The sequence below is a fragment of the Papaver somniferum genome, chromosome 10 (genome assembly GCF_003573695.1).
Source record: "Papaver somniferum cultivar HN1 chromosome 10, ASM357369v1, whole genome shotgun sequence".
Lineage (NCBI taxonomy): Eukaryota > Viridiplantae > Streptophyta > Magnoliopsida > Ranunculales > Papaveraceae > Papaver > Papaver somniferum.
In genome coordinates, this window is record NC_039367.1 from 122,070,100 (window position 1) to 122,080,878 (window position 10,779).

General features: G+C 35.7%; 1 protein-coding gene across 1 annotated transcript; it reads right to left on the reverse strand.

The window, feature by feature from the left end:
* Positions 1-3,374: 3,374 nt before the first annotated feature.
* LOC113317267 lies at positions 3,375-10,238 on the reverse strand. Its single transcript, XM_026565411.1, has 3 exons — positions 10,023-10,238; positions 9,659-9,786; positions 3,375-7,477 (listed from the first exon to the last, which is right to left on the reverse strand). The coding sequence occupies exon 3, from the start codon at positions 6,931-6,933 to the stop codon at positions 5,014-5,016; it is 1,920 nt and encodes a 639-aa protein (XP_026421196.1). The 5' UTR covers positions 6,934-7,477; positions 9,659-9,786; positions 10,023-10,238; the 3' UTR covers positions 3,375-5,013.
* Positions 10,239-10,779: the final 541 nt, after the last annotated feature.

Here is a 10,779-nt window from a genome sequence, read left to right on the forward strand (position 1 = left end):
CATAAAGATCCGGAGCATTCTAGGAATTTCCGATTGTAATAAGACAATAGATATCTTAATACTTATAACATGAAAAGCAAGGAAGCAACAGCAGAGTAACTCACGAACACCCGCAAAGTCAAGGGGTGTAGCTAACACATATGATACACCCACCTACGCCGGAAACACACCCTTCATTTAGTAATTATAAGACACTAAGTTCTCAAACTAGAACCACATGTACACTCTCACTAACAACCTAATTATTTAACTGAAAGCTAAAATTCTCCACCATATCCCATCAGTGAATTAAGCCATATGTTTAGGCCTTCTTAGTAACTTAAAAACTATTTAGCATAGTCAAGATGTGATGTGTTTTCTGTATTAGTATCTATGTAGGGTAACTAACAATATATACTTTAAGCAACAAGATTAGATACACTTTAATTAAGTCACTAACAAAGATGACATTTATATACCAAGATTCCAATGTCAAAACATCATCTTGAGTCCATGAAATACAAAAATTTATTTCCAACATGTAGGCACCTGCAATTCGGTCGCTACTCAAACAATCCACTGTCATATCATAACATAGTAGGAAAAGAAAATATTTTAAAAAAATGTGAAATATGATCCATGAGTTCATTTGACCATGCCAAGGACTAATAGAATAACAAAAATTTCATACCCTCAAGTTAAACATCAAAATGCATATCGATGAGTCTTATAAAATAAGGCTTAACATGAGTAACATACTGTTTTCAAATCCCCATTCATGACTAAATCCTACGAGTATAACCATGTGTATCTGCCCAAACCAAGCGGCAGACACAAACTAACCACCATGATTAACTAACCATGAACACTACCGAAATCCCAACACCATAGGCATGAATTTTGTTCACTTGTCCCCTACGATACATCTGATAATTATTGAGTTTCAGCGATTTAAGTATAAAAACAAACAAGCAAACAAACTAGACCATGATAATCGTTTACCTTGACTGATCATGCGATTGTTTCCACTTTACTAATTTCTGTCTACAGTACTTCCCACTCTAATTTGCCCCTTTTTATTTTTATTTTTATTTCTTAAAATTATTTTCATAGGAGAAGATATGAACCATATCTCTAACAGCCTACTTCTATTTATTTTTTCAGAACTATAAAACTAATTAATTCCAGCACCACCAAGATGCACACTTTTAACCAATACGAGCTAGATATTCAATCATATATAAGGTATATAAAATAATTCCGACGGGTATACCCACCTACCCTACTGACAAGAGAAGTTATATAAACAAATCAATCCAGCCACGCGCTATCAAAGATATAAGTAATGGAACTACTAAGCGAAAACGTCTTAAGCTCATTCCTCATATCCCAAAGGTTCTCTAACCTAAGCTCTGATACCAACTGTAACAACCCTCATTTCTACATAAGCCCAGCCGGCACTTACGCAAAAAATTAAGCCGTCACTTTTGATGAAGAGACTACTAGACGACAACAGAAAATATATAAAAACGTCTTTTGAAGAAAAAAATAAATTATCTACAAATTTTGATGACAGAGGCTCAATAATTACAATCGTCAAAGGAACCCTAACCCAAGAAAACTAACAAGAAATGCTAAACCTCCCATTTCCCCCACTGCCCCGCTACAAAATTCAGGATAAGAAAAGATATAGATGTCCGCTTTTCTGTAGATGTATCTTGAGAAGCCACCGAAATGAGAAAAATAAACAACCTCTTTACCGGTCACTAATACCTGAAAAATTTATCAACAAGAGTTAATCTCCAAGCAAGTTCTCAATAGTCACTCTGCATTAAGACAAAAATTAGAAATACTACTTACAAACGTAAAGTTATAAAACACTGGGAAGACTACAGACTCAATTAACATAGTCCCTATTGGTAGGCTTAGAAACCTACAATATTCTGCAAGTGCACAGTGCCTTATTGTGTATAGTGCAAATACAGGTCGATCCACAGGGACAAGGTGGGTGTAGAGTTGAAACTATGGCCTTACTACAACTGATTCAATTCAAACAGTGACAAAAAGGGGTTTTTTTGCGTCGATACGACAAAGTGATGGATGATTATACAAAAGAAATAAGATTGCAGAGAAATAAATGGTAAACTAGGGCTTCGAATCCACCTCCTATACGCATAGAAATCCCTAATTTGATATACTATCTCTCCCTTCAATCAAGGATATATAGAAGTTCTAGCCTCAAACTACCTTGAAGATGTGATATAATCACTAACAAATATGATGATTTAATCTCAGCAAAAGATGTCAATTCCTAGAATTACCTATCTGTTTAAGGCATAGGTAATCACAAATTGAACTAAATCAATTTACATAGAGCTTGAAAACATAATAAAGAATTGATCAAACTACCAAGGATGCAAGACATACAAGGTGAAAGTAATTTGATATGCAATCAGAGATTAATCATACTTTTCAATAAAAATCCATGGAGAACAAGTAAAATCAAACAAAGATATCCTATTTATTTAAGGGTTTCATCTAGACCCAAAGAGAAAATTAAAACATTGAATGTGTTGAAGATAGAAAACCTAAATTACTACTAGAGCTTGGTGCACCGGCTACTCCGGGCATGAGTTTTACAATACAAACTCCCCCCAATTTATAGAAACTTTCTCCAATCCAACCAATCAATTACCATTATCAAATCACAATAAAAATCAATATCAAAATTATCATCACTCACACGTTGATTTGTTGTTGAGGTTTCTTCACCGACGCCTATTGTAGATGGGGTATGGGCGGCCATGAGTGGGGTTGTAGAGAATAATACATGCAAGCCACAATCTTCCAATCTCCAAGACTATCTTCAACCTATAAATAGGTTACTGTGATATGATAATTGGTATGTGTAGTGATGGAATTGTGTGTGACAGTAGAGAACAGGGCTTTGATATTTTTGGAGTGTAAAAATGGGGAATAAGAACACCGCAAGGTAGAGATGGAGGTATGGGTTTCATCAGAGTCGGTGAGGGAGAGTGGAGAAGATGGGTTTCTTTTTCTTTCTTCTGATTTTGGAAACGAGAAGGGAAAGTGTAAAGGGGGATTACTTGGGTGTTAGGCATGTGTAGCTTGTTTAGATGCTCAAGGGTGAGATTCGTCGACTTCCTTGACTTCAAATATGACTTGAACATTTTGGACCATTGATTATCCTTCCATTTCTCTGCCACCCACCATTTAGTGCAAATGTTTCCACTTTCCATAACGCCTCCGCCACTCTAGTCTTCATCCACCTGCTCACTTTAGGTATCTCCCCATGTTTATCAATCCTACAAATACAAAACAAACACAAAATATCACTATTTACGAAAACAAAAAAGATAGTTGATGTTTCAAGACAGAAAATACATAATTTCACTTAAAATGTGACATTAAAGCACTAAGATGTGATAAAAGATAACAAAATGATACACAAATATGCATTATTAGGCACAAATCACACTCTCAAACCTGAATTTTGCTCGTCCTCGAGCAAACAAAAAATTAAGAAAATCCTACCTATACCACTGTCGCTGGTCTGTCGATTGCATTTAGTGAATGCAATAAGCCCTTTAAACCACTAAGCGTCCCTAGTGGACGAGTTGAAGTCTCGTGAGGGTTTGCTTAGAACATACCCACAAAGTTCTATGTCAAAAGAGAGCTCACCTTGTATGATGTGTGACACCTGCTTTTAAGTTTAAGCTCACAACAAAATGGATCTGTCAATCTAGCTTTCAAAGGCACAAGTGACACACACTGATTCCAGCACAAAAAATATTTTGAAATCCAAGAGTTCAAATAGTTAACATGTGATAAGAGTGTAAAGTGTAATTCTATCATGAGCATGCATAGAAACTGATTTATCAACCTAAGTCATGACTGCCAATACTAAGAGATAGTTGGACCGATTCAAAGACAAGCTAGCTTTATGGGAGATGTGAATGTTCACCTAAAGTGTTGGTGATATTTCAGCTTACCCGTTTTGTACATCGATGGCATACACCCTCCCTTGCTTATTACAAGACTATTTACATGAGATATACAAAGACTAATTACAACATATGCACTGACTGACTATTTACTTTGACTACTTTGAAACAAAATTAAAGAAATACTGACTTAAGAGAGCACAAGATGAAGAACAGACTCTCTTATCATATTCTTTTGATTTTTGATTTATTTTTTTGGTATTTTTTTTTCTTTTTTTGAATTTTTCCGACTATTCTTTTTTTTTTGGTAAGAGAGTCAAGAACAAGTTGACGATGATACAACACTTTTAAGATAATAGTAAGAAAAACAAAAAGATGTATCACAATTTTGCAAGAGGTAGCCCTTTTCGATGCACACAGTAACATTCAATGGTCGCTTTTCATAACGTATAACCTAATACTATCACAGTCGACCAAAGAACAAGCTAGTCAAGTCTCATCGGTATTCTAGATGATTGGCAGTCTACTGGATTACGCAAAGCAGACGCTTTACATCCTTGATAGACCGTGCAGGTGCAAGTTCAGATCACATGTTCAAAAAGTTTCAAAAAAAAAATTAATAAATTGAACTCGCATGTTATAATGCTAGAATCAGAAAGTTCTCAAACGAGTGCCTCGTCATCTAGATCGAGAACCCTAACATATACGCGCAGGCATCACAGATCAAGATAGATGAGCTCAACAATTTATTCATTTTTTATTTTTTTTAACATGGCAGAGTTTAATTTCAACTATAGCACAGTGACAGTCACATGGTATCCACTTTTCACCCCCAAACCTAAACTAAACATTGTCCTCGATGTTTCGAAAGATAAAAAAAATTATACTAAAACATACCAAGAGAACCATGTTGAGTAGAGGAAAGGAACGAGATTACCAGATTTGACGAAAGAAAGAACTGAACTCCAATATTCACGGCTAGAATCCAACATTTTTCAGCTAAGATCACATTGGATTAGCACAATATATACAAAAGAAAAATGAAACTGATTTGAGATAGAAAAATTACCTACTGGATTATACACAAGAAAAATTCACCATACATTAACAGTCTAAAGAGTTGAGGATCAACCCAAAAGACGGAGTGCAGAAATTTTAACAGCCTCACACAATTATGATAACACAGAAATGCAAGCGAGGCTGCAAAACAAAATGAGCTATCCCCAAACCTGGATTTTTCAACGGATATACTTTTGGGCACAAAATCTCGCAGTTTTGGAGGTTCATCATGCACAAGGTCTAGTTCAAAATGAACTGTATTATGAACGGGCAGAGAAGCAAGAGCGCATTCCAACTGTGCCTCCTTAAAGGTGTTATACTTTGATGCAAAATAGTCCAAGAGGACTTGGGAGGCACACAGTTCCAATCCTAGATTAGGTCCTCTTAGCAAAGTTGGTTTTACAATTTTGTTACAAACCAAATCTAGGTTGGGTGCAAGATTACCAGTGTGTGACATGGGCAGGGAAGTTGGTACGTCTAAGTTATTTTCATGTATATAATCACTAGTACCAACACACACTCTCCTAAAGTCAGAAACAAGCATATCATGTTCATTTTCATTGAACAAATCAGCAAACCCCAATTCAGCATCATTCAAAACTTTAGTCTCATGTATTGGCAAATCAAAAGAAATATCATGATGTGACCTAGGCAGGGAATCAGACACATCAAATATATTTTCATGCATATGAACATTAGTGTCAACAGAAATTTCAACCTGACCTAAGTCATGCTTTCTTTCACAAAATAATTGCACCAGCTCCAAGTCATCAATAATATCACCCGCGTATAAAGACTGAGATGTATGAGGATCAAAGGAATTACCAGCAGTGGAGGTTTCTACAATGTGTTCTAATGTTTCAGAGTCGCGAAACTCTGCAATTTTATTTTTCACAATTGCAACCTCATTTAATACCATATCATCATCATCATCAAAAATACAGGAAAATCTTATCTCGTCCAAACTATTAGTGTTTTCTACCTGTACATCTACCTCCAAAGTAGGTGAATATGCATTACAATTTTCAACAGTAGGGTAACAAACACTATTTTCAGAATTGAGTTCCTTTGGAGAAACAAAGGTTTCATGTTGACATTCCTCCCTTCCCTCCTTTTGTACATGAAGCAGAATCATATCCAAATATGCATTAATTTTTTCCATGGAAGGAAAGTCTTCAACAGTAGGTATCCTGATAGCATATGGGTATTCAGTATATGGTTGAGCATGAGGGTCGCTACAGAAAGAAAATTCAGAAGCATTGCTATATGGTTTATCATGCAATAAATTCAATTCAAACCTAGGTTCGATGAGTACGAGATTTTCTTCCACAGATTGCCTACAAGAGGTCGAGGAAGTACAAAAAGTTTCAACTTCCCACTGTGGTGGATGATACATGTGTGCATGGTCATTGGGATTTATAAAATACTGATCGCAACCTTCGAAAGGTTGATTATGGTCCCAATGACTACTAGCTTCGTAATCTGTGAGCATTTCATATTTTGGATTTTCATGGCCTTCTCTAGATTGCCTATAAGCATGCAAAATATAACAGTTCTCAACAAGATGGCTTAAGCTACCACACAAGGTACAAGCATGCATTTCAGATTTCCTAGGTGAATTAGATGCGACAGATTTCTCACGTATTTGCATTTCTAAGGCTGTGATTTGAGCTTCTAACTGTTCCAAAAGTGATGATTGTGTGAGCTGGGCATTACAAAAATGTTCATTTTCTCCCTGTAGCGATTGGTACATGTGCGCATAATCATTAGGGTTCAAGTATTGAGGCTCAGGACTATGAAAATGTCCATAACAATCCATATAACTATTGACATCATGGTCTGTGGGAGGATCATAACGTGAAGTGTGCCCATAAGCAAGTTCTCTAATGGATTTGTTCTCATCCCCAGTTGCAGACCAAAATCCAGACATCTTTTTTTTTTTTTTTGAAACAAATCTATTCTAAATGCTAGTAAAAAATCCTAAACAGAATGATACATATAAGAACATATATAAGCTACTAAGACAAAAATATGACAGGCTAAACACACTATACAAGATTACAATAACAAAAATTAACAAGAAAAATTAAAAATGATGTTGTTGTACCAATGGAAGAGTGTTGTGACGTCTATCAATCCTGAAATGGGTTTCTATTGGATTGGACTATGGTAAAATATGGTCAACTAACGAGAGGCCAACTCGTATTTGTTAACACAATATGAAGCTCAGATGTTAAAACCAATATTAAACCATTCAGGCTAAGCAATTACTAATATTCCTAGACGTAATTTTGTTGTAGTGTTCAAGAGACTTACCTCCGGTGCGCAATCGAGAGAAGACTAAACCTAACTGAATATTGTTTACCTTCCTAGTGGCTTCTGTGGTACTTCTTCTATCTGCCGGTACAGTACCCGGAGAAGGCACGGCAACAGCCTGTCCTTTCCTTTTGCAGCAACATTACGAGCACCTGATACTGCTCGGGGAAAATGTCAGTACTGAGAGTTGTATATACAAAGAAAAATAAAAATACATATATACATTAACCTATAACTACCAATAATTTATGAAATAGTATATTACATAGGACTGGTAGGGGCGATTGGCACTATGACCGGTGACTTTGAATTCTAAATACTATGAGAAACTAGTTATTTAGTTTTCAGCTGCTACGAACATGATTAACTAATGCAATTATTATGAGAGGCTAAGTTATGAATTATTATGCACTTTTGATAAAACTATGGACCACACCCAAGTAATGCAGGTGCTTGAATATGGAAAAAACTTTACTATATAGAATGTGACAAGATGCAACAAGTGTGAGACTAATGAGCACCTGTAATCTACACAAGGTCTCTAGCTAGTGCTGGACTTCGATAGCGACATAATACATTTAGAAACTATGAAACGGCTGAAGCATATATGCCAGAAAGCTACTGGACAAAAATTAGCTATAACGCACAAACAATGCACTTATATACAATAATGCTTAAACTGAAATGAGATGCAAGATTGATACAAATGCTTGACCTACAGAGATGACTTAATAGAACTGCAACTAAGAATCAGTTATGCTAAGAAAATGTTCAACTACTGAAATGGTTAAACGAACTGCAAAGCTACTGATGCAGAATATGATATGATGCAATATGACATACAACTACAAATTTATACCCTAAACTACATGACTGTAGAAAACTGGAAGAGATATGATATGATGCAATATGACATACAACTACAAATTTATACCCTAAACTACATGACTGTGGAAAACTGGAAGAGATATGACAATAGTTACAAAAAGTTACAGAAAAACGAAAGTTACAGATTATACTACTTGTTGATGAATATTTACAGCCTATAATACTGTATACTGAGAGAACTAAAAACAGCAGAAACCCAATAATTTTACAACCAGCCAAAATGCAGACAACTCAAACTAGTTATGACACAAGATGATGATGCACCTACCCTAACAGAAATAAGATGCAGTTTATGCGAGTGACAATGGAATGATTACAAAAAAAACTACAGTTGCTACTACAGATACAAATGGAAGAAGCTTATAGAAAACGGACAAGCTACAAAGTGCAGTGAAAAACAACCTTAATTAGAACAAGATGCAAGATATATGACAGATGAATTAACTACTAAGTTATACTATAACGACACAGACAAATACAATAGAGAACAAACAAACTACACTAACAACATGAAAACAGAAAAATCTAAACACATATATACAGGATTATAATAAAAATCAGCGAGGTAGGGACAGAAACTTCAGCTACACCACTACCGAGTCCCCGGCAACGGCGCCAAAAACTTGGTAGGCTTAGAAACCTACAATATTCTGCAAGTGCACAGTGCCTTATTGTGTATAGTGCAAATACAGGTCGATCCACAGGGACAAGGTGGGTGTAGAGTTGAAACTATGGCCTTACTAAAACTGACTCAATCCAAACAGTGACAAAAAGGGGTTTTGTTTGCGTCGATACGACAAATTGATGGATGATTATACAAAAGAAATAAGATTACAGAGAAATAAATGGTAAACTAGGGCTTCGAATCCACCTCCTATACGCATAGAAATCCCTAATTTGATATACTAGCTCTCCCTTCAATCAAGGATCTATAGAAGTTCTAGCCTCAAACTACCTTGAAGATGTGATATAATCACTAACAAATATGATGATTTAATCTCAGCAAAAGATGTCAATTCCTAGAATTACCTATCTGTTTAAGGCATAGGTAATCACAAATTGAACTAAATCAATTTACATAGAGCTTGAAAACATAACAAAGAATTGATCAAACTACCAAGGATGCAAGACATACAAGGTGAAAGTAATTTGATATGCAATCAGAGATTAATCATACTTTTCAATAAAAATCCATGGAGAACAAGTAAAATCAAACAAAGATATTCTATTTATTTAGGGGTTTCATCTAGACCCAAAGAGAAAATTAAAACATTGAAAGTGTTGAAGATAGAAAACCTAAATTACTACTAGAGCTTGGTGCACCGGCTACTCCGGGCATGAGTTTTACAATACAAACTCCCCCCAATTTATAGAAACTTTCTCCAATCCAACCAATCAATTACCATTACCAAATCACAATAAAAATCAATATTAAAATTATCATCACTCACACGTTGATTTGCTGTTGAGGTTTCTTCACCGACGCCTATTGTAGATGGGGTATGGGCGGCCATGAGTGGGGTTGCAGAGAATAATACATGCAAGCCACAATCTTCCTAGCTCCAAGACTATCTTCAACCTATAAATAGGTTACTGTGATATGATAATTGGTATGTGTAGTGATGGAATTGTGTGTGACAGTAGAGAACAGGGCTTTGATATTTTTGGAGTGTAAAAATGGGGAATAAGAACACCGCAAGGTAGAGATGGAGGTATGGGTTTCATCAGAGTCGGTGAGGGAGAGTGGAGAAGATGGGTTTCTTTTTCTTTCTTCTGATTTTGGAAACGAGAAGGGAAAGTGTAAAGGGGGGTTACCTGGGTGTTAGACATGTGTAGCTTGTTTAGATGCTCAAGGGTGAGATTTGTTGACTTCCTTGACTTCAAATATGACTTGAACATTTTGGACCATTGATTATCCTTCCATTTCTCTGCCACCCACCATTTAGTGCAAATGTTTCCACTTTCCATAACGCCTCCGCCACTCTAGTCTTCATCCACCTGCTCACTTTAGGTATCTCCCCATGTTTATCAATCCTACAAATACAAAACAAACACAAAATATCACTATTTACAACAGCAAAAAAGATAGTTGATGTTTCAAGACGGAAAATACATAATTTCACTTAAAATGTGACATTAAAGCACTTGAGATGTGATAAAAGATAACAAAATGATATAGAAATATGCATTATTAGGCACAGATCACCTATGAAGCACTAAACAAATCTACTTTATGATTAAAACCAATAACAAAACTGATACCCTATAACAGTCACATTTAACTAAATTTTGTAAGCAAACACAAACAAAACAACCGTACCCACAAAAGAAGAATGGTATCTAACTACAAAATTTCTTTTATAACCATCCACTTTCCCGAACAGAATCTACCATTCAACGGAAAACATCCTATACACTATAACAAGGTAACGTCACAAGAAAACCTAACCGGATGCCTACCAATTTTCTGAGCTAACCATACACCCATCCAAACACTCATGTATAAATTAGAGCACACCCCATACTAGAATATAGAGCAACGTCGTAGGGAGCATATCTCTTACACCCAGAA

Bases quoted from the DNA above. Each gene is read 5' to 3' on its own strand.
- LOC113317267 (XM_026565411.1), bottom strand. From the start codon at position 6,933: ATGTCTGGATTTTGGTCTGCAACTGGGGATGAGAACAAATCCATTAGA.